General features: G+C 43.2%; 2 protein-coding genes and 1 pseudogene across 5 annotated transcripts; 1 reads left to right on the forward strand and 2 right to left on the reverse strand.

Annotated features, from left to right (window-relative positions):
- Positions 1-613: 613 nt before the first annotated feature.
- Positions 614-4,379, reverse strand: LOC115177524 (platelet-activating factor acetylhydrolase IB subunit gamma). 3 transcript variants are annotated; one of them, XM_029738397.1, is made up of 6 exons: positions 4,299-4,379; positions 3,748-3,840; positions 3,491-3,580; positions 3,180-3,296; positions 2,835-2,957; positions 614-2,057 (listed from the first exon to the last, which is right to left on the reverse strand). In XM_029738397.1, exons 2-6 carry the CDS (start codon positions 3,826-3,828, stop codon positions 1,797-1,799), a joined length of 672 nt encoding a protein of 223 aa, XP_029594257.1. In that variant the 5' UTR covers positions 3,829-3,840; positions 4,299-4,379; the 3' UTR covers positions 614-1,796. The 3 variants fall into 3 exon arrangements, with proteins under 3 accessions (XP_029594257.1, XP_029594256.1, XP_029594258.1); XM_029738396.1 differs by having other exon boundaries at positions 4,200-4,317; XM_029738398.1 differs by lacking the exon at positions 4,299-4,379 and adding an exon at positions 3,935-3,954.
- A 176-nt stretch (positions 4,380-4,555) lies between these two features.
- On the forward strand, positions 4,556-9,623 carry LOC115177523 (uncharacterized). 2 transcript variants are annotated; one of them, XM_029738394.1, is made up of 5 exons: positions 4,718-4,734; positions 5,368-5,381; positions 5,653-7,111; positions 7,387-7,538; positions 7,816-9,623. In XM_029738394.1, exons 3-5 carry the CDS (start codon positions 5,686-5,688, stop codon positions 8,503-8,505), a joined length of 2,268 nt encoding a protein of 755 aa, XP_029594254.1. In that variant the 5' UTR covers positions 4,718-4,734; positions 5,368-5,381; positions 5,653-5,685; the 3' UTR covers positions 8,506-9,623. The 2 variants fall into 2 exon arrangements, with proteins under 2 accessions (XP_029594253.1, XP_029594254.1); XM_029738393.1 differs by having other exon boundaries at positions 4,556-5,381.
- A 661-nt stretch (positions 9,624-10,284) lies between these two features.
- On the reverse strand, positions 10,285-12,884 carry LOC115176465 (toll-like receptor 13; annotated as a pseudogene).
- Between the last annotated feature and the right edge of the window lie 14,097 nt (positions 12,885-26,981).

The following is a 26,981-nucleotide window of genomic DNA, read 5'->3' on the forward strand; positions in this document are numbered from 1 at the left end:
CTAGTCAAATCTCTTGCTGGATTCCATTAATCAGTCATGGTATTGGGCTCCACACCGCTATGCTGGATTGGCTGGATCATTCATCCCCATGTCGATGATATCTCTGAAGACCAACTTAAAAACAGATATTTACACTTGGTCTCTTGAGCTTCCATTTTCAGGCATGTTAGAAGCTGTAAGGTGGAACTAGTAAACAAACACTTCTCGACAACTGACACTGCCAACTAACCATACAAAGGAGTGGGTCCAACGTCTCATCACAGCACTGTGTGTCACTAGACAGCTCTCTTGTGGTTCTCTGCTCAGGCATAACTCAACACATACAGGTACAGTATCTTGGATGTGCTCACAACATCACATGCAGGTATAAAACTGTTTGGTCATCCCAATACAATAAATCTCTCCATTGTTGTGTTCCATGTGTACTCTCGCTGCACCCATTAGTTTGAGTACATTAAGCAATCAAACACACACTGGAACACACACACTGGATATTTTGACAAGATACAGCTAAAGGTCAATGATGTTATAATTTTGGTTTAAAAACGTTTCTTTGCAGAGCCATCATGCAGACACACATCAGTGGTTGGAAGCTGCAAACAAAGAAGCAATGTCCAAGCTTTCATCGGTTTTAATGCATTGCATTTTGACATCACATATTCAGTTTTTCCACAATCAACATTCAAGATAGAGGCAGTTAGGACTATATATGTGGTATATACAAACAGTCAAAGGGAGTCTTGGGTCTCGTGGGGTGACTGCCTTTGAATAAAGAGTGCAAGACAAGTATAAGCTAGCTACACCACATCCATACACACTGACGCAGTATCATATCCAAGCCAAATACCCACCAGTCTCAGCGCTACTTTGAAATGCCCTCATCGTTCACTCCAAATACACCATACCCTTCCCCTTCATTCTCCATATTTCTACAGCCAAAATAAGACATATTCAGCCTAAATCATCACAAGTAACAAAAAGCAACGGTGGTAAACAGATACCGGAAACTAGTAATGCTTTAACAGTGGAGCCAACTGGCCAAGTGATGCCTTCTTGCATCATCACCTTAAATGGCCTCTGTGTCTAAACACATATGGGACACCATTTGAGGGATTTTAAATGATATTATTAGTAACCAATCAGATCAATAGGACTGTAGATGTTTTCAAAGTGAGGAGAAAAAGACAGGAAATGTTGATATTTTGAGAGGAAACAAAACAAACCTTTAGTATGGTAGCTTTTAAGATTCTCCTAACCTTTCTGTGGGGAAGCTCTTATAAAGTATCTATCAGCCAGAAAAGACAGATCCTGACATATTGGTGCATCATATCCATGATACAGAATGAAACTGAAGAGAAGGACAATCTCTCAAAACAGCTCAATCAAATCTCAATTGGTGATAAGTGGTCCAATCTGACTACTAACACAGATATTTGATCCTATTAGTGCTTAGCGGTCCTCTACGCAGCCATTTTGGTGGTAAGTTACAGTATGGTCCCATAGAATAGAGTAGTGCAGTGGTTACCAACCCTGGTTCTGGAAAGCCTTTTAAGTTCAGGCTTTTCATCCAGCCCAGCATTCAAAACATTCAGTGTTATTCAACTAATCATGACTAGATCATTATTTGAGTCGTGGGTTGGAACAAAAGTCTGTACTAAACTACTAAAAAGTGTTCTAAAAGCAGTGAATGTGCTAAAAGGCTGTACTCTTGTGGCTCTCCAGGACCAGGGTTTTTACCTCTGATGTAGTGAGTGGGTCATTGGGTCATTGGCCATCAGTTCTCCATCAGTTGGTCTTCAGTTTTCAGCCTGTTTCTCCAGCAGGCCCTTGAGGTGGGCGTGTAGCGGCTGGCACACAGCCTGGTAGCCCTGAGGGGTGAGGTGGAGGAAGTCATACAGGTCCTGGTGGGAGATGCTGCCGTCCGAGTGCACAAAGCCAGGGTCCACGTTGAGGAGGGAGGCGTGGGGGAGAGAGGACACGGCCTCCTTGACCAGCTTGTTGACCTGGGCGTTCCTCTCCCGCAGGGGGTTGGGCATCTTACCCCTGGGCAGCACTCCCTGTGGTTGGAAACATACATGATAGCACAGGAGGCTGCTGAGGGGAGAACGGTTCATAATAACGTCCGGAATGGAGCAAATGGAATGGCATCAAACACCTGAAAACCATGTGTTTGATACCATTCAACTGATTCAGCCATTACAACGAGCCCATTCTCCCCAATTAAGGTCCCACCGACCTCCTGTGCATGATAGTCACATTGTTGCCATGCTAGAAAGGACAAACGTGCCAATATAGTTAGCAATGATAATGGAGTCCATAAAGCATGCAGTTCATGATTTAGGTTTGGGTTATCATAAAGATTAATGGTTGTAAAGGGGATTTTCCAAGGGAACAAAAGGGAGAGCAGTCAATCACATTAATTTAAATTATTTCAGTTTATTACAAGAATTCAGGGAGAACATCTCCAGAGCAGAAGCCAAGAGAAATGTCTAATGGGCTTCTCTGAGAGTGCACTTATATATTAATCCCACAGCACCGAGTGTTGAGTAAACACCAGCCCGAGATGCTTGTAGGAAGTCACAACATCAGCTGCTACAGAATCACAGTGTCACAGATACGTTATCAGTTCGCAGAGTTCTCTGCGAAGTCTTTCAGCAAACTTTAACCATAACATTCAACACTGGCAGACATTTGATTCTGGCAGTTAAACAGGTCAAAGGAAGGAACATCAGTACTTAGTAACAGTAAATCAAATACAGGAAAATGATTAATCAAACATTTCCCATTACAATGGTTTAAGTCACATGTGGTAGAAAAGAGTAAGAAAAACCCACCAGTACGAGAGTGTAAGCCTTCGGCAGCTTGTCCTTGATGAGTTGGACTATGGCCATAATGCCTCCACAGATCTGTTCTGCAGTGTGACCGTGATTATGGGTGCCCACCCACAGCACCACAACCTGGTGGAGGCAGAGGCACAAACATCAACTTGGTGGGCAGTTTCATTCATACCACTTGATTTAAAAGCATTTTCAATGATTGATTCTGAAAGTGCTTTTTGGCCCGAGAACAAGCATGGGACCATGGGTCTGTGCAGACATTAGGGTTTAAATCTGAACAATGAGTAGTGTATGATCAACTCTAATGTAATGTACTAACGTGTTGTCTTTGTGTATACATACCTTTGGGCTGATGTGGGCCAACTCTCCATTGCTCAATCTCCACAAGACATGCTGTGTTTCGTCACCACCCACCCCAAAGTTGAGAGCGTGGAGAGGGGAGAACAGCTCTCGCCACACCTGACAAAAACAAATGAACACAATACCAGTATGTCAACTTGCATAACTTAGCAGCTAGCATGTCTTCTTCTGAAGTGACAAGACTTGTAATCAGAACATTTTCAAATGTGGCAAATTATGTTAGCTAAAGTTCCAACCAACAAAAGATACCAATGTTTGCAGTCCCATTACAGCTGTCAGGATAGAGAGATTACCTCAAACTGGTGCAAGAGTTGGACAAGAGAGTCTCCTACAAACAGGACATCTGGTTCCTTGTCCTTGCTGTTAGACACAAAGTGGTTATGCTGTAGGCAGAAGGAGAGAGGAAAGGGGATACCTAGTCAGTTGCACAACTGAAAGCATTCAACTGAAATGTGTCTTCCGCATTTAACCCAACCCCTCTGAATCAGGACACGAGAGGAAATTGACAATATATGCTACTGTTATTCTGAAATGGCAGCAGGATACACACCAAAGACATCCATCGGCCATCTCCCTGGATGTCCACACAAGGTGTGGGTGTGGCGGCGGGGTTGGAGTCTCCTGAGCTCATCACTTTGTCTGTCTAGTGTCAGAAAGAAACAAAGTGAAAATCAAGGCTTGGTAGATTAGAGCAGATGGTTGGATGCTTACTGTGTGTGAATCAAAAAGCAACTAACCACGGGTAGCTAGCTGGGTCACTACAGTAGAGTAGTGCAAAACAATTCCAAGTGAAATGTGTAACCCTATTCACAAATGGGCGTGCACTGGCACATATTATGGGGCCTAATAATAATAACGATTGCAGTAACTAATACGTTAGCACAAATACACCAAAAACACGAGGATTTGTTAGTCATATGTCAAGCCAGGCTACAGGAATAGTCAGCTAGCTATACAGTAGCTAGCTAGCTAATCATAAGGTTAGCATAAAGTGCTACGAACCAATGATGCATTGGCAAAGTGGTGCATCAACGTACAGACTTTTTCAGATTAATAGGTGAGGTTGCTGAACAGCTAACAGGTATTATTGTTTTACAATACCGTAATTGTGGTTCGGGCTGCCTGATAGTTCCTGAAAGTAAAATTTCAAGTCACTATAGAATGTACCATTGACCACTCATAGGTGAGCTACTTAAATAAAATATTGTTTTTTCCCCAGTCTAGTGATATGTATACAAGTAGTAATGTGTATGAATACTTTCATAAAACACCTATTTTCACTATATTAAAGGCTATCAAAGTGACTGCCAAAGGGAATTATAGTTGCGGATAAATATAGCCTACCTCCTCATTTCTAGCTTTGGAATCGTCCGGTGTTTGTTCACTAGGGAAAGGCGCGCCGCCGTTGCGCAAATTTTACATTTTAGTCATTTAGCAGACGCGTTTATCCAGAGCAATAGATTGCTTACATTTTCACCCCCCCCGGGAATCGAACCAACAACCTTGGCGTTGTAAGCGCCATGCGTTACCAAGTGAGGTACAGGGGACCAACTAACTTACATACCACAAGAGCTTCTCAGTTTCTTCATTCAAACGTATAACTTTACAAAAGACTGCGATGATCGCCGAACTCTCACGCGTCATGTCATTAATCAAGTTATGTTCGTTTTACGTCTCGCCAATTTCACAAAGGTCTACGGTTGTTTCATTGAACGTGACGTAAATTGAAAAATTGTTTAGGAAAGTTTAGTTATCTATTACGTTACTCTGTATATTACAGTTAGTTCGCACCAGCCAGCTAAAACTGCATTTGCCACATGATGAGGAAATGATGCAAATGAAATGTGCAGTTTTACTCAGTTTGGTGATATTGTTGAATATACCCTACACAAACACGCGCAGCTACATTGATAGCACATCACCTTTCCAATGTGATATTGGCGGCTAGTACGGAACGTTGCTGGGCAACCAAACATTTTCAAAACTAGAATGTGTTTACCCCAACTTCCATTTTTGGATAGTTTGCGAAATTGTAGATTACACGTTTTCTGTGTCTTGCTAGCTTACGTTACATAATATCACTGGTACATGCAATACTGTATCAGGGTATCTTTCTTGTCTTTTTTTAAATTTCGCCTTGATTTCCTGCACGTGTGCCTAATTTATCCAGGACAAAAATTGCTGGTGAGTGACTGCAGTTTACTAACGTTAGCTAACGTAAGCTAGCTAGCTAATCAAGAACATTATTTTGCTCATGTGTGCTGATTGAGTACTTTTTGTTATTGTGAACTGTTTTGTCTTGCTAGCTTGATAATGTTGGCCAGATCTAGCTACTAGGTTTGCTAGATGGAGTTATTTTTCTGACAACGTTAGCAAATGTTCCAGGTTTCATTAATTTGTGTTAATGATCAAAAGTGTTCAGTTTCAAATAATACTTCTGCATGTGACCCAACAGCCATTTAGATTTGTGCCCCTAGCATTCCACCTCATGATGAGCCATCTACATGGCAGAGCCTTAACAGAGAAGCAGAATGTCCTGCATGTTTTTAGCAAGCACTTCAAGTCTACAGATAAAACCTGTAGCCCAACAAACAGATCCACTCCACACTGCTGCTCTTCAAGCCATACCAAGAACACAGAAGCACAAAACAGCCAGACGAACAAGACTAAACGGCTGAAAACACGCAAGGAGAGGAGCCAGGTAAGCAGAGGCGGATCTAATAGCAGATCCCACCATCACCAAAGCAGCAAAGAGAAAGACCACTGTCATGGTTGCTGCCAAAGTAGCTCTCGCCCTCCTCCACGGAGAGATGCCCCATTAGCCCGCGTCTTCCCCGCTGGGCAAGAGCCCAGCATCATCACAAACAACCGTCTCATCGGCCACCATGGCCTGTTCAACCATGAGGTGAAGTCCATCGACATCGAGCGCCTGCTGAGTGAGCAGAGGAAGTTGGAGAAGCTTGGGCAGCGCGGGGGGCGAGGCAAAACCACTGCTACTCTTCCTCCCCTTCCACCCTCATCTTCCCTTCCTTTCTCCTCTCCTGGGCCTGATTCTGATGTGGGTGAAGTTGCTGTTCCTGACAATGTTGAGGAGGATCCAGATAAAGGGAGAGTAGAAAGAGTAGTAGCAAAGAGTAGTACTAAGGCCAACAAGCGTGATGAGTATAGGTCTAATTCAGAAAGCAGACTTTTTAAGTGTTCTCATGGGGATACACAAGAGGATTTCAGAAGAAAATTCACATCTATTCAGGTTTCTCTGGAGAAGAATGTAGCCAGTCACTCTAACAGCCAGGAGTCTGGTATCACACCAGGACAGACGCATCACAGCGGTCTGACATCATCAGAGGGCGGCATAGTTACCCTATTATCCACAGAGAGTCCCTCACGTGTGGTACGAAACAAGAGCAAGGGGCCCAGGTCTGTAGTCTGTGAAACACTGTTGTCACCCAGTGGAAAGAATGAAAATGAGAGACCACCTGACACAAGGGCTGAGGTTAAGCCTGTTGTCCTTACCTTGGAACAGACCCCCAAAAACCATGGACCTATTCTCCCACACACACAGCCATTCAGGCCCAGTCCAAACATCACAGTGTCTTCCTTCCCAGCAAGAGGTGGAAGCAGTGAGAGCTCAGACAATCAGATGCAGCAAACTGTCACCAACCCTGTCAGTGTGGTAGCTGCGCGTCTGTGCAGGTCTCTGCAGCTGCCGCTGCTCCGCAGGAGACACCTGGTGGCGGAAAGTAGGGAGGTGCTGCTGCAGGCCCTACGGGAGAGGCACGGGCTCCAGCTGCAGGAGAACCTACTCAACGTGCAGCGACGTCTCAGCTTCAGTACAGGACCCACCACAACCAGGGCCGGCCTGGGGCAGAGCACAATCCTGGCCGGCGTAGATGCATATGGAAGCTGGCCTGCAGGTACGGTATATAATGTACTTGCGGTTGTGAGTGTTGGGTTGAGAACCGCAATAAGAAATGGAATCCTCTGTACTCTTGATCATATAATCATACTGTAACTAATCAGATCATATTGATTGTAATGTTGGCCTATCTGTATTATTTGTCAAATGTTTTATTGTAGCCTAACTGCATTTGGATATCGATAGTATTGTACACCAAAGTGGGGACTTCGAAAATATCTTCAGTGGTGTAGTGTAGTTGAATGATTTGCCAACTCTGTCTTCCTATCACAGCTCCATTGGATGGTGGTTTTGAAGACAGCATGGTGGAACATCCGTGCCTGGACTCCCAGAGGTCAGCCCCCAGCAAGAGGAGGAGGAAGCAGCTATGCCCCAACAGAATGACCCCTCAGCCCCTCATTGGGTCGCAAAACAGCCTGGACACGGTACGAGCATAAGACATTGAACTATCAGTCATCATCAGCCATATAGCGTAATAGTAAATAAAAATTGTGAATTTACATCTAATATATAATTGGTAATTGTAGGTTTATTGTGATAGGATTTCCTAAACAAATTTGCAGTAGAACGTGCTACTATAATGCTACAGTAGATTTTGTTAGTGAAATTGTCACAGAATGTTCTAAATGACAGTCTTCTTTGCAATACTTAGATATACTGTATGATAACAAACCAATTGCTGCCACACTTGCTTCTCTTTAGGCTGCTGCATGGAACCCCAACCCCAGTGTGGAGCAGGTTGGGGAACTGATCGGAGAACTACTTAGGCCCGCTTCCTCCTCGCACTTCCTCATGGACCTCCAGCCCTCTGGTTCCCCCTCTCGCCACCATGTCTTTGCCCCCCCTCCTGCCTCACCTTGGGCAGCTCAATCCGGTCCGCCTCAGCCCTGGGATGACGTATTCGACAGGGGAAGCATGAGAGAGTCAACCAGGGTGGATCACTTTGAGAACTGGAGGTATGACCCAGATTTGAGTTTTCTAAACCAGACAGAAACAGTGAGAGAGAGGATCAGTGGGCCTTTCTATCATGAGAAGAGTATGCAGTGTTTCCTACAGTATCCCACAGGGCCACCAGAGGGACACAGAGACAGACACTTGCCACAGCAGCAAGATCCATATGACATTGAAAGAAGCCATTTTGGTGGTTCTTCCTCATCCTTTTCTGCTCTTACCCACTATCCGCTAGACAGTCATCAGCTCCACCCTTTCTATCGCTTCAACCGCCGCCCCCCAACCAGCCCTGTAATCTCCAGGTCCCACCTTCCTGACATGGCCTACTATCCCCCCTCCCACATGCTGGAGAGTGGCCTGTCCCCTCCTCTGCCCCCTGGGTCCCTACCTGCTTTCCCCAGCCCTGAATGCTGGTCTTTCCCCCGGATGAGACTGTACTGATCCTTTGTGTAGTAGAGACATGCATAAGCACAATGCTATGTTGTTGAGTATTTTCCAAATGCATGCCATCAAGTCTAATTGTTTACAATTACAACTGACTTGATTTATTAATTTATTGTTATTGAATACCATCATATGATGGGCAGGAAGGCAAAGTGCCATCCAGGAAATGTTGTTTGTATATTTACAAATATAAGTTAAATGTGTGAGAAAACATTACTATTTTTAAAATGTGTTCTTTCATACATTTCACATTCTCTAAAACTACTTACAGCCTGTACGGTAAAAACACAATTATGCTGTAGAAAGGTAACAGCAGCAAAATGTATTTTTTATTGCATGATTACTTCTAATTGAAACATGTGCATGCAAAAACATACAGAAACACTGTAAGAGAAAATGCATTGCAGAACTTATGCAGTATGTTGTCAACTATGGCAGTACAAAATATCCAAGAATGTGGCCCTTGTTTTTTTTTTGGGCCAATGGGCCTACTTAAACTATACTTTATTATTTTTGACAAGCAGAATGCTTTAGCACAGATTATCAAAGACATGAATCAGCACGAATGCATTATGCAGAGGATTGTCTGCTGTCCATGGGTAGATCCCAATTGCATATTCCTCGCCTTGTCTCCTTCTCAAAACCCATTGGTTTTGAGAAGGAGCGAGGACACGAAGAGTATACAATTCTCCCCCGGTAAGATGGACTGAATAAAATGAACCTGTGAGTAAAATACTGTACATAGTCACACACTGTATCTTATATTAAAATCTAATAATAGATCATTAATTTACTTGTTTTAGTTTGTGTACTACTGATTGAGACGGTGATATTTTACAACAAGAAGTATACTTATATAATATTTAAATTCACTTTGCAACATGATTTGTCAAGGTACGTCTGATCATCTTGTTTCCATTTTGCATCTTTTAAATGCACATACAGTATTACAATATTATTAAGTACTGATCACAACAGGATTGAGTTTGTTTTTTCCATGAGAGCAAATTACAAAAGCAAACAAATGATGGCTTTAGCTTATAGCAGTCAATCAAAGCATAAACAATGCTGGATTTCAAGAAAGTAGAACATCAAATAAAATGTTATTTCTCACATGCGCCGAATACAACAGGTGTGCATAATTTCAGTACTTTTACTACATTGAACTTTGTTTAATGTCCTGGAAACAGGCTGCTGCCAGGGCAAAGCGTGTCCTTTAACCTTACTGTGAAATGTTTATTTACAAGCCCTTAACCAACAATGCAGTTTTAAGAAAAAAATAAGTGATAAGTAAAACATTTAAAATAAAAGTAACAAATAATTAAAGAGCAGCAGTAAAATAACAATAGCGAGGCTATATACAGAGGGTACCGGACAGTCATGACACGGAGGGCACATTGAGACAGTGATATTTACCAACAAGATGTATACTTAAAGAGTATTAAAATTAACTTTGCAACATGATTTGTCAGGGTATGTCTGATCATCTTTTTTCCATTTTCCTTTTCATCTTTTAAATGTACAAACAGTATTACAATATTATTTAGTAGAGAACAGGATTAAATTTGTTTTTATTACAAAAGCCCCCCCCCCCAAATGAATTAAGCTTATTATAGCTCTCAATCAAAGCATAGACGATGCTAGATTTCAAGCAAGTAGAAATCATGGCACGGAGGGCACATTTACAAGAGATTCAGTTCCTCTCTCTGTCTATGTGTCTGTGTGTGCATAATTTCTGTACTTTTACTACATTGACCTTTGTTTCATATCCAGGAATCAGACTGCTGCTAGGGCAAAGCGTGTCCTATAACCCTTTCCTGAAGGCATTAAGTAATAGTTATCATCATCTGTCGGTGGCTGATTGAAGTATTCCTCCCTCCCCACATCCTCCTCTTCAAACCTGCTGCTCCCACTCCTCAGCGCCCTCCTCAGATGGTTCCAAAACAGTTCCTGGGCCTTGACCGGGTCCATGCAGTCTGACCCCGGCCACTGCAGGTAGGTCTTCTTCAACATGACCTTTCTCATACGGTGGTAAGCCGACAGCTGTCTTTCAGGGATGGGTTCCAAGAAGATGAGCAGGAGCCCATCCCGGAGCTCATGGAAGAGCCTGTAGCTGGCCAGCTGGATCTCCAGGGAACACCACTCGCTGCACAGGAAATGCCTACTAACCATGCAGATGGTCTTGCGGCTGCTGTACACGGCGGAGACAATGTTGTCCACGATGTTGCGGCCCAGCTCCAATTCACGGTGGTGCAGGCACAGCCTGAAAGAGGCTCCGTTGCCCTCCAGGTTGGGAAGCAGCTGGTCTAGTACCCAGGGCTCGTCCGCTGAGTTATAGGAGATGAAAGCATCGTATTTGCAGCGCTCCTCTTTCTCCCTCAGCCTGCGCCAGTGTTAGCCGAACCAGGAGCGGAACACATAATAGCTATACTTCAGTTTCCAATACAGCTTGTTGTAGAGAAGCGGGATTATAGTCAGCAGTAAAATCACAGTGGTTGTGGTAGCTAAAAGGTACTCTCCCAGTTCCAGGTAGCAAACATTGGTGTCAAAGTTGTGGAAGCTTTTTTGGAGTTTTTTATCTTGGCACTGTAGACTGTATAGTAAGACAAACTGGACTCTGGTTAGTCAAAGTCCAGTTCTGCAGGTCACTGTTGAGGCAGGTGCAACTAAGAGGAATGTTGCGCAGGTCCAGGTAGCGCAGTTTAGGGAGAGCCTCCAGCACATTCACATCTAAGGATTGCATTACGTTTTTGTGGAGAAGCAAGATCTGCAGCTCTGTCAGATTCCCAAAAACCTCCTTTGAGAAGGACTGGATGCCCATGTTCCTCGCACTGAGCTTGCTCAATTTCCACAGGTTTTTGAAGACGCCTGGCTGCAGCTGCATCACCCCGGCACAGGAGTTGTCCAAGGAGAGGAAAGTCAAGTTGGTCAGATCGTCAAAAGTGTCTGCTGCGAAGCTGAAGATGTGATTGTCGGTGAGGTAGAGCGATTGGACGGAGTTGAGACCACGGCATAAGGCAGCACGTTGAGGCCATGGGGCATCTGCGCATCTAGTTTGAGGTTGCGAAGTTTTGTTAGATTCACGAAAGGAGAGTTGGTACGTTTAGAGGAGTAGCTAACCTGATTCCCATGTAGATCAAGAACTTCAAGTGTGGCGTGGATTGGTTTAAACTTGGAGCTGTCAATCTGTTTGAGATTGTTTCCATCGAGGTAAAAATTGGCCAGGTTATCGAGCCCCACAAGGCTAACTCTTCAAAATTAGTGATTTTGTTCCCTCCAAGATCCAAAATGTGCAGGTGTTTGAGTGAATGGAAAGTCTTGTTGAAAATAACAGCTATCTGATTGTTACGTAGGTTAAGTATTTCCAGGCTCTGCAGATCTTCAAAGCTATCCTTGTACAGATCGGTCAGGAGGTTGTTGCCCAGACGCAGTGTGACAAGATTAGGCAGCCCACTGAAAGCCTTATGGTCAAGATAGGCGATTATGTTGAGTTGTAGGGTCTTCACATTTGGTGTGTGGTGGAAAGCAAAAGAGTTGACATTGAGTATGCGATTGTAATGGTAGCTCAGATCTGTCAGATTTGGGAAAGAGAGGTTCTGTCTGTTGCAGGACATTAGGGAGGTGAGGTGGTTTTTCTCTGCTGTGAATTTCTTGATTTGATCCTGTCCTTTTGAGAAAGTGGAGGCATCTTACCTTCCTCAACTGGTTGAAGAAAAGGTCCAATAAACCTCGGATTGGTGGACAGTTTGAAAGTGTGTTCTTTCGCAATGACAGAATCCCATTGCTTCCCAGACTCAGCTTTTTAACAAAACCTTTGTACTCAAAAGGCTGCATAACTCCATGAGCAGATTGTCAGTCTTCAACCCCATACCAGAGAAGTCTATGTTTCCAGCTCTAACATTGCTGACATTCAAAAGCTCTGGCACTGTAACATTGGTTGAACGCAAACGCATGTAGTTTAGCTTCCGCAAGTCAACACCTTGGAAAGCCCTTGAAGGGAGCTGGTCATTGTAGGAGAGATCCAGCAGTAGTACATGGCTGAGGAAGCCCCACTCACATGCTAAAATGACCAGATTGTTTTTACAGAGATAGAGGGTGGTGAGCGACTCTGGTAGGTCTGTATGGTTAGAATGATGGAGGGATGTTAGATTGTTATTGCACAGGTCTAGTTTTGTCAGCTTCTGTAAGTGAGTCACAGATACTGCCACCACAGAGAAGTTGTTCAGGTAGTTCTGCCGTAATATGATTGTAGAGCGTGGAGAAAATACGTGGAGAGGGAGCATAATTAGTGACATGTTTAAGCTCTTCAGTTGGCTCAGATTTTGGAAAGCCTGGTTGTCTGTGGTCTCCAGGTGGTTATTGTCAGTCTGAAGCATCCTGAGGTTAGGTATATTGTCCGGTATGTGTTTTATCAGGCTTATGGAGATTATAATTGTGGTGGCATAGGGTGGCAGGTCACCTATTTGCCTGGTGATGTATGCAAATACATTTTGTGTGGTTTGAGGTTGGGTCCTCAGTGCAATTCCTGAAGCTATAGCCAACTGTGATTTGGGCAATGTGAAGGACAATTACTACAGATACCAACATTTTATTTTTTAGCCCGGGCATGTTTTCTGACGAGTACAGCAGGAAAGGGAAAAGGTGAGTAATGTTCTACATCTAGTCTGAACTCTTTCCAAGAAGAATCTTGTCCTTTAAAGCACATTGCCATCATTTTAATTTCCAGGAAATGTTTGCAGTGGAAAAATAAATGAGTTTCATAAATGTGTTTCATTTCATTTTCAGCAAACGTAACATGTAAATATTTGTAGGAACATAACAATATTCAACAACTGAGACATAAACTGAACAAATTCCACAGACATGTGACTAACATAAATGGAATAATGTGTCCCTGAACAAAGCGGGGGTCAAAATCAAAAGTAACAGTCAGTATCTGGCGTGGCCACCAGCTGCATTAAGTACTGCAGTGCATCTCCTCCTCATGGAATGTACCAAATTTAACAGTTCTTGCTGTGAGATATTACCCCACTCTTCCACCAAGGCACCTGCAAGTTCCCAGACATTCTCAATGGGATTGAGATCTGCTGGCCATGGCAGAACACTGACATTCCTGACTTGCAGTAAATCACGCACAGAACGAGCAGTATGGCTGGTGGCATTGTCATGCTGGATGGTCATGTCAGGATGAGCCTGCAGGAAGGGTACCGCATGAGGGACAAGGATGTCTTCCCTGTAACGCACAGCGTTGAGATTGCTTGCAATGACAACAAGCTCAGTCCGATGATGCTGTGACACACCGCCCCAGACCATGATGGACCCTCCACCTCCAAATCGATCCCGCTCCAGAGTACAGGCCTCGGTGTAACGCTCATTCTTTCAACGATAAACACGAATCCGACCATCACCCCTGGTGAGACAAAACCGCGAGTCGTCAGTAAAGAGCACTTTTTGCCAGTCCTGTCTGGTCCGGCGACGGTGGGTTTGTGCCCATAGGCGACGTTGTTGCCGGTGATGTCTGGTGAGGACTTGCCTTACAACAGGCTTACAAGCCCTCAGTCCAGCCTCTCTCAGCCTATTGCCGACAGTCTGAGCACAGATGGAGGGATTGTGTCTTCCTGGTGAAACTCGGGCAGTTGTTGTTGCCATCCTGTACCTGTCCCGCAGGTGTGATGTTCGGATGTACTGATCCTGTGCAGGTGTTGTTACACGTGGTCTGGCACTGCGAGGATGATCAGCTGTCCGTCCTGTCTCCCTGTAGCACTGTCTTAGGCGCCTCACAGCACAGACAAAGTAATTTATTGCCTTGGCCACATCTGCAGTCCTCATGCCTCCTTGCTGCATGCCCAAGGCACATTCACGCAGATGAGCAGGGACCCTGGGCATCTTTCTTTTGGTGTTTTTCAGAGTCAGTAAAAAGGCCTCTTTAGTGTCCTAAGTTTTCATAACAGTGACCTTAATTGCCTACCCTCTGTAAGCTGTCTTAACGACCATTCCACAGGTGCATGTTCATTAATTGTTTATGGTTCAATGAACAAGCATGGGAAACAGTGTTTAAACCCTTTACAATGAAGATCTGTGAAGTTATTTTTTTTTATACGAATTATCTTTGAAAGACAGGGTCCTGAAAAAGGGACGTTTTTTGTTGTTGCTGAGTTTACTTTTGCTGAGTTCACTGTCACTCAGGTGTGTTTCACTCAGGTAAGTTTGAAAGTTTATTTACTGCAATTCTACACATTTTGCCATGGGGCGAAGAGAATTGTTTTGAAATTTTGTAGCAAAATTCATGCAATTTTCCCATGGAACAGAGGGAAAAAAATCTGTTTTACAGGTAATTTCATGCAATTCTACCCATTTTGGCATGGGGTGGAGAGACATTTTTGTGGTTTTAAAGAGAATTTCCTTTCAATTCTACACATTTTGCCATGACTTATGCCATGTTAATATGATATCTGAGTGAGAATGACAAAAAATATATGGGGTCTCCCTGGCTATTGACATTTGTGTGGTAGCTGTGAAGAAAACAATCATCTTCACAATTAAATCTCATACTACCCACTGAGGTCATTTTGACCAGGAGGCATATTTTTTATCACAGCCCAAAGGGGGTTTATTCAATTCTTCAAAATGTTCATGACTTTGTCAATCAATTTGTCAATCAATTAACTACTTCTAGGATGCCTTTTAAATTCAGAAAGGATGTTCGCGAAATGTTCTTTTGACACCTTTCTGTTTTCTCAATGACATTAAAATCAGCATTGGAAAAAGTCGCAAGTTTAAATTTGTTCAGCCTGAGTGAGTCTGACCACAAGTCGGAGACCACTATGATGACACACCAAATGGGTTTGATGGATTGTGGGAAAGAGCAGGAATAGGCTTGCAGGCTACAATCCAAGCTATTGTATGTCATCCAATGGTGCGACTGCTGTTGGTATCCAATTATCATCCAACTTGAATAAACGCTTGGAGGTAAAGAAGACAGCAGTGGTGTAGCCACGGGCGATACGGATATTGCTTATTGATATCTACATTTACATTACATTTAAGTCATTTAGCAGACGCTCTTATCCAGAGCGACTTACAAATTGGTGCATTCACCTTATGATATCCAGTGGAACAACCACTTTACAATAGTGCATCTAAATCTTTTAAGGGGGGGGGGTTAGAAGGATTACTTTATCCTATCCCAGGTATTCCTTAAAGAGGTGGGGTTTCAGGTGTCTCCGGAAGGTGGTGATTGACTCCGCTGTCCTGGCGTCGTGAGGGAGCTTGTTCCACCATTGGGGTGCCAGAGCAGCGAACAGTTTGGACTGGGCTGAGCGGGAACCGTGCTTCCTCAGAGGTAGGGGGGCCAGCAGGCCAGAGGTGGATGAACGCAGTGCCCTTGTTTGGGTGTAGGGCCTGATCAGAGCCTGAAGGTATGGAGGTGCCGTTCCCCTCACAGCTCCGTAGGCTAGCTAGCTAGCTAGCCACCAGAGAACAACGACAAAATGAGATGCAACAGTACAAGTTTTTTCTGTCAATGACGTTTTGCTTTTAATATGATTGGTCTGAAGCCTAATCCAAACTGGCTACTCTTGACACTTTTTTTTTGGTGCTCACTCAGTTTAGCTCAATACTGATTGGCTATTATTTTATACTTTTTTTAATCAAAGGTGGCCAAATGCTTGGTGGCTTCCATCGCATTCAATGCTACGGGCAGGCACAATGTCATATTTTTTTTGACCAGACAGCATGAGATGCAATGCCTTCGGGAAGTATTCAGACCCCTTTACTTTTTCCACATTTTGTTAGGTTACAGCCTTATTCTAAAATTGATTCTATAGTTTTTTTCCCTCATCAATCTACACACAAATACCCCATAATGACAAAGCAAAAAACGCTTTTTAGAAATGTTGGCAAATGTATTAAAAATAAAAAAACTAATATTACATTTACATATGTATTCAGACCCTTTCCTCAGTACTTTGTTGAAGCACCTTTGGCAGCAATTACAGACTCGAGTCTTCTTGGATATAACGCTACAAGCCTGGCACACCTGTATTTGGGGAGTTTCTCCCATTCTTCTCTGCAGATCAATCAATCAAATTGATTTATAAATCCCTTTTTACATCAGCCAATGTCACAAAGTGCTATACAGAAACCCAACCTAAAACACCTAACAGCAAGCAATGCGGATGTAGAAGCAGAGAGATCCTTTCTGAGATCCTCTCAAACTCTGTCAGGTTGGATGGGGAGCATTGCTGCACAGCTATTTTCAGGTCTCTCCAGAGATGTTCAATCGGGTTCAAGTCCAGGCTCTGGCTGGGCCACTCAAGGACATTCAGAAACTTGTCCCGAAGCCAGTCCTGCGTTGTCTTGGCTGTGTGCTTAGGGTCGTTGTCTTGTTGGAAGGTGAACCTTCTCCCCAGTCTGAGGTCCTGAGCGCTCAAGAGCAGGTTTTCAACAAGGATCTCTCTGTACCTTACTCTGTTCATCTTTGCCTCGATCCTGACTAGTCTCCCAGTCCCTGCCGCTGACAAACAACCCCACAGCATGATGCTGCCATCACCATTCTTCACCGTAGGGATGGTGCCAGGTTTCCTTCAGACATGACGCTTGGCATTCAAGCCAAAGAGTTCAATCGTGGTTTCATCAGACCAGAGAATCTTGTTTATCATGGTCTGAGAGTCTTTAGGTGCCTTTTGTTAAACTCCAAGCGGGCTGTCATCTGCCTTTTACTGAGGAATGGCTTCCGTCTGGCCACTCTACCATTCATGCCTGATTGGTGGAGTGCTGCAGAGAAGGTTCTCCCATCTCCACAGAGGAACTCTAGAACTCCATCAGAGTCACCATTGGGTTCTTGGTCACCTCCCTGACCAAGGCCCTACTCCCCGGATTGCTCAGTTTGGCCGGGCGGCCAGCTCTAGGAAGAGCCTTGGTGGTTCCAAAAGTTTTCCATTTAAGAATGGAAGAAGTTTGGTGGAGGCCATTGTGTTCTTGTCAAATGTGGGACCTTATATAGACACGTGTGTCTTTCCAAATCATGTCCAATCAATTGGAAATCAAAACTAAAGAACAGACGGTGGGGCATAGTCCCACATTTTAGGAGAGCAGCAGGGGGTGAGGGAGAGTCCCAGACATCAAAAGCAAAAAGGAGGACTGACACTCCAACCAGTGTGAACTTGGAGCTACCGCCATGCCAGGTTCCATCAGATGAAGTATTACTAATGAAAGAAGAAATTAGGAAGATAGAGGACGCCGACAGAGATGGCCGTCTCGCTTCGCATTCCAGGAAACTATGCAGTATTTTTATTTTTTTTATATATTATTTCTTACACTATTACCCCAGGAAATCTTAAGTCTTATTACATGCAGTCGGGAGGAACTATTGGATATAAGAGCAACGTCAACTTACCAACATTATCACCAGGAATATGACTTTCCCGAAGCGGATCCTCAGTTTGGTCCACCACCCAGGACAATGGATTGGATCCCAGCAGGCAACCCAAAACAACGGCGCCGCAGAAGGGGCCGCGGTCTTCTGGTCAGGCTCCGTAGATGGGCACATCGCCCACCGCTTCCAAGTATACTACTTGCCAATGTCCAGTCTCTTGACAACAAGGTAGACAAAATCCGAGCAAGGTTTGCCTTCCAGAGAGACATCAGAGATTGCAACATTCTCTGCTTCACGGAAACATGGCTCACTCGGGATACTTTATCAGAGTCGGTACAGCCACCTGGTTTCTTCACACATTGTGCCGACAGAAACAAACATCTCTCTGGTAAGAAGAAGGGCGGGGTGTATGCCTTATGATTAACGAGTCGTGGTGTGATCGTAACAACATACAGGAACTCAAGTCCTTTTGTTCACCTGACCTAGAATCCCTTACAATCAAATGCCGACCGCATTATATACCAAGAGAATTCTCTTCGATTATAATCACAGTCTTGTATATCCCCCCCAAGCAGACACCTCGATGGCCCTGAAAGAACTTCATTGGACTCTATGTAAACTGGAAACCACATATCTCGAGGCTGCATTTATTGTAGCTGGGGATTTTAACAAGGCTAATCTGAAAACGAGGCTCCCTAAATTTTATCAGCATATCGAATGCGCGACCCGGGCTGGCAAAATCCTGGATCATTGTTACTCTAACTTCCGCGACACATACAAAGCCCTCCTTCACACTCCTTTCGGCAAATCTGACCACGACTCCATTTTGTTGCTCCCAGCCTATAGACAGAAACTAAAACAGGAAACGCCCGTGCTCAGGTCTGTTCATCGCTGGTCCGACCAACCTGATTCCACGCTTCAAGATTGCTTCGATCACGTGGACTGAGATATGTTCCGGATAGCGTCGAACAACAACATTGATGTATACGCTGATTCGGTGAGTGAGTTTATTAGCAAGTACATCGGTGATGTTGTACCCACGGTGACTATTAAAACCTTCCCCATCCAGAAACCGTGGATTGATGGCTGCATTCACGCAAAACTGAAAGCGCGAACCACTGCTTTTAACTTTTTAGTGACAGGGGGCAGTATTCGGAAATTCAGATGAATAATGTGCCCAAATTAAACTGCCTGCTATTCGGGCCCAGAAGGTAGGATATGCATATTATTAGTAGATTTGGATAGAAAACACTCAGAAGTTTCTAAAACTGTTTGAATGATGTCTGTGAGTATAACAGAACTCATATGGCAGGCAAAAACCTGAGAATCCTGCATTTGGAGTAGTGGACTAAACGCGCGAACAAAAAGGAGGTATTTGGACATAAATGATGGACTTTATCGAACAAAACAAACATTTATTGTGGAACTGGGATTCCTGGGAGTGCATTCTGATGAAGATCATCAAAGGTAAGTGAATATTTATAATGCTATTTCTGATTTTAGTTGACTCCAAAATGGCGGGTATCTGTATTGCTTGTTGTTGTTGTTGTTGTCTGAGCGCTGTACTCAGATTATTGTAAAGTTTGCTTTCGCTGTAAAGTTTTTTTAAAATCTGACACAGCGGTTGCATTAAGGAGAAGTGTATCTATAATTCTTTGAATAACAGTTTAATATTTTATCAACGTTTATGAATAGTATTTCTGTAAATTAATGTGCTCATTCACCGGAGGTTTTGGGAGGCAAAACATTTCTGAACATTACACGCCAATGTAAAATGGGGTTTTTGGATATAAATATGAACTTTATCGAGGAAAACATGCATGTATTGTGTAACATGAAGTCCTATGAGTGTCATCTGATGAAGATCATCAAAGGTTAGTGATTAATTTTAGCTGTATTTCTGGTTTTTGTGACGCCTCCCCTGTCTTGGAAAATGGCTGTGTGGTTTTTCTTGTCTCGGCACTGTCCTAACATGAATTAATGTTATGCTTTTGCCGTAAAGCTTTTTTGTAATCGGACAATGTGATTGGATTAACGAGAAGTGTATGTTTGAGAAATTTTGAATTATGAGATTTTTGTGGTTTTGAATTTGGCGCCCTGCTATTTCACTGGCTGTTGAATAGTGTGTCCCGCGGGTAGGACGCTAGCGTCCCACATTTCCCAGAGAGGTTAATCAGGGCAAGGCGACCGGAAACATGACCGAATACAAACAGTGTAGCTATTCCCTCTGCAAGGCAATCAAACAAGCTAAGCGTCAGTATAGAGACAAAGTAGAGTCGCAATTCAACAGCTCAGACACGAGAGGTATGTGGCAGGGTCTACAGTCAATCACGGACTACAAAAAGAAAACCAGCCCCGTCACGGACCCCGATGTCTTGCTCCCAGACAAACTAAACAGCTTCTTTGCTTGCTTTGAGGACAATACAGTGCCACCAACACAGCCCGCTACCAAAACCTGTGGGCTCTCCTTCACCGCAGCCAACGTGAGTAAAACATTTAAACATGTTAACCCTCGCAAGGCTGCTGGCCTAGACGGCATCCATAGCCGCATCCTCAGAGCATGCGCAGACCAGCTGGCTGGTGTGTTTACGGACATATTCAATCAATCCCTATCCCAGTCTGCTGTTCCCACATGCTTCAAGAGGGCCACCATTGTTCCTGTTCCCAAGAAAGCTAAGGTAACTGAGCTAAACAACTATCGCCCCATAGCACTCACTTCCATCATCATGAAGTGCTTTGAGAGACTAGTCAAGGACCATATCACCTCCACACTACCTGACACCCTAGACCCACTCCAATTTGCTTACCTCCCAATAGGTCCACAGACGACGCAATCACACTGCACACTGCCCTGACCCATCTAGACAAGAGGAATACCTATGTAAGAATGCTGTTCATCGACTACAGCTCAGCATTTAACACCATAGTACCCTCCAAACTCGTCATTAAGCTTGAGACCCTGGGTCTCGACCCCGCCCTGTGCAACTGGGTCCTTGACTTTCTGACGGGACACCCACAGGTGATGAGGGTAGGAAACAACATCTCCACCCCGCTGATCCTCAACACTGGGGCCCCAAAAGGGTGTTCTCAACCCTCTCCTGTACTCCCTGTTCACCCATGACTGCGTGGCCATGCACGCCTCCAACTCAATCATCAAGTTTGCAGGCGACACTACAGTGGTAGGCTTGATTATCAACAATGACGAGACGGCCTACAGGGAGTTGGTGAGGGCCCTCGGAGTGTGGTGTCAGGAAAATAACCTCACGCTCAACATTAACAAAACAAAGGAGATGATTGTGGACTTCAGAAAACAGCAGAGGGAGCACCCCCTATCCACATCGACGGGACAGTAGTGGAGAAGGTGGAAAGTTTTAAGTTCCTCTGCATACACATCACGGACAAACTGAAATGGTCCACCCACACAGATAGTGTGGTGAAGAAGGCGTAACAGCACCTCTTCAACCTCAGGAGGCTGAAGAAATGTGGCTTGTCACCAAAAACACTCACAAACTTTTACAGATGCACAATCGAGAGCATCCTGTCGGGCTGTATCAACGCCTGGTACGGCAACTGCTCCGACCACAACCGTAAGGCGCTCCAGAGGGTAGTGAGGTCTGCAAAACGCATCACCAGGGGCAAACTACCTGCCCTCCAGGACACCTACACCACCCGATGTCACAGGAAGGACAAAAAGATCATCAAGGACAACAACCACCCAAGCCACTGCCTGTTCACCCCACTATCATTCAGAAGGCGAGGCCAGTACAGGTGCATCAAAGCTGGGACCGAGAAACTGAAAAAAAAGCTTCTTTCTATCTCAAGGCCATCAGACTGTTAAACAGCCATCACTAACACTGAGTGGCTGCTGCCAACATACTGACTCAAATCTCTAGCCACTTAATAATAAAAAATGGTATGCAATAAATGTATCACTAGTCACTTTAAACAATGCCACTTTATATAATGTTTACATACCCTACATTACTCATCTCATATGTATATACTGTACTCTATACCATCTACTGCATCTTGCCTATGCCGTTCGGCCATCGCTCATCCATATATTTATATGTACATATTCTTATTCATTCCTTTACACTTGTGTGTATAAGGTAGTTGTGAAATTGTTAGCTTACTTGTTAGATATTACTGCATGGTCGGAACTAGAAGCACAAGCATTTCGCTACACTCGCATTAACCATGTGTATGTCTGCTAACCATGTGTATGTGACCAATACAATTTGATTTGAGAGGGATTTGAACAAGCTAGAAAGTATTCTTGAGGAAACATTCACACAATGGAGAGAGTTACTTAACATGTGAAAATAATGATGGAATACTGGAGGAACATCCTTTTTGTTCAAGACTTTGAGCTGACTTTGAGGAGACTTTGAGGTGAAGTTATTGGATATGGGTTGAGCCAAAATAGAAAGAATGGAGTGCAACCATCAGCTAAGGAACAATTCAAAGCAAGCAGTCCTCAAAGACATTGTGGAGAGAATGAACATTGTCCTGGATGAAGACATAACGACACAAGTTTGATGGTAACACGCCACCATACAATTGCTGGCATCCTGATGCTTCCCCATCTCCTTGGGGAAGACAGCACACTGTTTGTGAAGGAGTTTTATAGCTAGACTTCTGATGCTTCCCCATCTCCTTGGGAGTTTTCATTAAGTGACTATTTACGGTATTTCATGTATTGGCGTATGCTACATTCTTTTTCATTCAATTTTATAATATATTGTTTTTTATTCATTTAAGGAGACTTCCACACCATCTGATGTCACCACAGGACCTCTAACTCCCTGTGTTGTGAGTATTGGCTCAGGCCATTCTTCAACACGTTTCTACTTGGTGGTGGAAAACAAAGCAGTACTTGCTCTGCGTTATTTTGTGTATGCTATTGCAGCATTATAAATTTCATATGACATATTTTGGCTACTGTACCCAAAGTGTGACTGTACTTTCAAATTTATACAGGTGCAGATACTGAAAATGCCAGCCTTTTTAATTTTTTTTAACTTCAAAGACATGTCTAGGGAAACATTTTTTTAATATAATTTTGCGTATTAAAGTTAGGCAGGCTGGAGGCAGTTCATTTATGTATAGAAATATTGTGAATAGAGTTTAACCTCTTATGGCTAGGGGGAAGTATTTTCACGGCCGGATAAAAAACGTACCCGATTTAATCTGATTATTACTCCTGCCCAGAAACTAGAATATGCATATAATTATTAGCTTTGGATAGAAAACACTCCAAAGTTTCTAAAACTGTTTGAATGGTGTCTGTGAGTATAACAGAACTCATTTGGCAGGCCAAAACCTGAGAAGATTCCAAACAGGAAGCGCCCTCTCTGACCATTTCTTGCCCTCCTTGATCATCTCTAACCAAAACAGGGGATCTCTGGCATGACGTGACACTTCCTATGGCTCCCATAGGCTCTCAGAACCCGGGAAAAATCTGAATGACTTAATTCCAGGCCCTGGCTGAAAAGCTTTAGCGCATTTGCTAAGTGGTCTATCAGCGGACAATGGGACCCCGTGTTTTTATTCTTTCGTTTTTGAACGGATACGACTCCCGGTCGGAATATTATCGCTTTTTTACGAGAAAATTTGCATAATTTTAAACAGCGGTTGACATGCATCGAAGTACGGTAATGGAATAATTTGACATTTTTTGTCACGAAATGTGTCGTGCTCGTAACCCTTCTTTACCATTCGGATAGTGTCTTGAACGCACGAACAAAACGCCGCTATTTGGATATAACTATGGATTATTTTGAACCAAACCAACATTTGTTATTGAAGTAGAAGTCCTGGGAGTGCATTCTGACGAAGACAGCAAAGGTAATAACATTTTTCTTATAGTAAATCTGACTTTGGAGAGTGCTAAACTTGCTGGGTGTCTAAATAGGCTAGCCCGTGATGGCTGGGCTATCTAGTCAGAATATTGCAAAATGTGCTTTCACCGAAAAGCTATTTGAAAATCGGACATGGCGATTGCATAAAGAAGTTCACTATCTATAATTCTTAAAATAATTGTTATGTTTTTTGTGAACGTTTATCGTGAGTAATTTAGTAAATTCACCGGAAGTGTTCGGTGGGTATGCTAGTTCTGAACGTCACATGCTAATGTAAAAAAGCTGTTTTTTTATATAAATATGAACTTGATTGAACAAAACATGCATGCATTCTATAACATAATGTCCTAGGGTTGTCATCTGATGAAGATCATCAAAGGTTAGTGCTGCATTTAGCTGTGGTTTTGTTTTTTGTGACATTATATGCTAGCTTGAAAAATGGGTGTCTGATTATTTCTGGCTGGGTACTCTGCTGACAATCTAATGTTTTGCTTTCGCTGTAAAGCCTTTTTTTTTAATCGGACAGTGTGGTTAGATAAAGGAGAGTCTTGTCTTTAAAATGGTGTAAAATAGTCATATGTTTGAAAAATTGAAGTTTTCGGATTTTAGAGGAGTTTGTATTTCACGCCACGCCCATCATTGGATATTGGAGCAGGTGTTCCGCTAGCGGAACGTCTAGATGTAAGTTAACGAGACTTTTTGTCATTCCAGATAAAATGTTGTATGGCATGTCTCTTTAATCATGTTGAAGTTAGTACTGTACTTCTGGTTTGTTTATGCAAAAGTGTGTATAGATGATGTAATATACCAATAATGTATAGATTATATAATGTATTATAGATGATGCCAAAGGAAATAATGTACCATGTTTGACTATGATTGTTTTTAGTGTCCCAGAACGCTTTGAGCAGTCCGCAATGTGTGTATTTTGTATAGTCAATTGATGTATCATTGTGGAGTGACACTGTAATAAAATTGTCTAACTCTTCAAACTCTGATAGTGTTCAGGGATTTTCAAGAGGAAATTACACCAAAATAAAGGGTTCCAGTTCTGCAGTAAACAGAACTCGTAACACCAAAAAAGGTTTCAATTCTGCGCTAAGGGAGCGGTCTAAATTGACACAATTGTTACCGGAGGAAAATTGGGGAGGGTCATGCTTTTTCAATTTCAGTCAGGGTGAGGGTTTAGTATATTTGTATTTAGTCCAGGGGAGGGTCATGTCATTTGTCATTTAAATGTCATATTGCTCAGGGTTTGAGAATGAGTTGCTTATTATAGTATCTTGATGTGTGCCCGATGATTCCCCTCATCCTTGATTCTCTGCTGGGCGAGCAATATCAAGTGCGCCTAGTGTGGTCTCAATAAAATGATCCATAGCCTATACTATACACTATAGGCCTAGACTATACGAAGAGGATGCTTGGAGAATCACAGGGCAAAGTTGTATTTCTAAGAAAATGTACTTCCTTCCTGAGTTTATGCGCTACTGGGATAGTGTATATAAAACCAGGCTACACTGCATTACACACTGCAATGGATAGGCGTTCCCAATCATGAGCCCCGGCCTGTCCTGCTCTTGCTGATGTAAACCCTTTTGTGCTGCCTAACGGTGTACGGTGGCACTTCAGGAGGCGAGTCAAAGGCATTATGTATCTGTGTGTGGATTAGGCCTTCTGAGAGGGAGAGTGTGAAGATGAGAAGGAGGACCAGCGGTAAGCTTGCAACTGCTATAATTGATTTGAATAAAAACATTGCCCATAATTGACATTTTTATCACAGATATTCAGTGGTGTAAAGTACTTAAGTAAATATACTTAAAAGTAATGCTTAAGTAGTTTTTTTGGTTATCTGTACTTTACTATTTATATCTTGGACAACTTTTATTTTTAATTCACTACATTCCTAAAGAAAATATTGTACTTTTTACTCCATACATTTTCCATGACAACCAAAAGTAGTCATTACATTTGAATGCTTAGCAGGACAGGAAAATTGTCAAATTCATGCACTTATCAAGAGACCATGTGGTCATCCCTATTGCCTCTGGCGGACTCACTAAACACAAATGCATCTTTTGTAAATAAAGTCTGAGTGTTATAGTGTGGCCCTGGCTATCCATACATTTTAAAAACAAGAAAATGGTGCAGTCTGCTTTGCCCCTTTACTCCTTCCTACATGTACATATTACCTCAATTACCTCGACGAACCTGTTCCCCAGCACATTGACTTGGTACCTGTACCCCCTGTATATACTGGAGCCTCATTATTGTTGTTTTATATGTGTTACTTTAGTTTATTTAGTAAATATTATCTTAACTCTATTTTTCTTAAAACTTGTGGCGAAATCCTGCACGGAGCTTTCACTGTGCACTGCCACTTTAAGAGCGCATCAGCAGTAAGGAAGGAGGAATTAAAGACAGCTCTTTCAGCTCTCAATTGGCTGACGACACCACCATTATTTTGGAAGATCATAATGGAGTCAAGAAAGCTATCGAGTGTATTAATGCCTTCACACATGTATCAGGTTTATCTCTGAATATTAGGAAATGTGAATTATTTGTGTTGAAAAGATTTACATTTAAGTCATTTAGCAGACACTCTTATCCAGAGCAACTTACAGTAGTGAATGCATACATTTCATACATTTTTTTTTTCCCGTACTGGTCCCCCGTGGGAATCGAACCCATAACCCTGGTGTTGCAAACACCAAGCTCTACCAACTGAGCCACACGGGACAAAAAATGTGACTTAAACTCAGTATGTAATATCCCTGTAAAAGATGTGATCGCATATCTTGGTATTTTTTATTTTACCAGGTAAGTTGACTGAGAACACATTCTTATTTACAGCAATGACCTGGGGAATAGTTACAGGGGAGAGGAGGGGGATGAATGAGCCAATTGTAAGCTGGGGATGATTAGACAGCTGTGATGGTATGAGTGCCAGATTGGGAATTTAGCCAGGACACCAGGGTTAACACCCTACTCTTACGATAAGTGCAATGGGATCTTTAATGACCTCAGAGAGTCAGGACACCCGTTTAACGTCCCATCCGAAAGACGGCACCCTACACAGGGCAGTGTCCCCAATCACTGCCCTGGGGCATTGGGATATTTTTTAGACCAGAGGAAAGAGTGCCTCCTACCGGCCCTCCAATACCACTTCCAGCAGCATCTGGTCTCCCATCCAGGGACTGACCAGGACCAACCCTGCTTAGCATCAGAAGCAAGCC

This window comes from Salmo trutta, chromosome 37, assembly GCF_901001165.1.
Source record: "Salmo trutta chromosome 37, fSalTru1.1, whole genome shotgun sequence".
NCBI classification, from domain to species: domain Eukaryota; kingdom Metazoa; phylum Chordata; class Actinopteri; order Salmoniformes; family Salmonidae; genus Salmo; species Salmo trutta.

Coding starts and splice junctions, on each gene's coding strand:
- LOC115177524 (XM_029738396.1), bottom strand. CDS start 4,226: ATGCACCACTTTGCCAATGCATCATTG. Junction 3,581..3,747: donor ATGGCCGATGGATGTCTTTG/GTGTGTATCCTG, acceptor TTCTGCCTACAG/CATAACCACTTTGTGTCTAA. Junction 2,958..3,179: donor TGGCCCACATCAGCCCAAAG/GTATGTATACAC, acceptor TGCCTCCACCAG/GTTGTGGTGCTGTGGGTGGG.
- LOC115177523 (XM_029738393.1), top strand. CDS start 5,286: ATGCAATACTGTATCAGGGTATCTTTCTTGTCTTTTTTTAAATTTCGC. Junction 5,382..5,652: donor ATCCAGGACAAAAATTGCTG/GTGAGTGACTGC, acceptor GTGACCCAACAG/CCATTTAGATTTGTGCCCCT. Junction 7,112..7,386: donor ATATGGAAGCTGGCCTGCAG/GTACGGTATATA, acceptor TTCCTATCACAG/CTCCATTGGATGGTGGTTTT.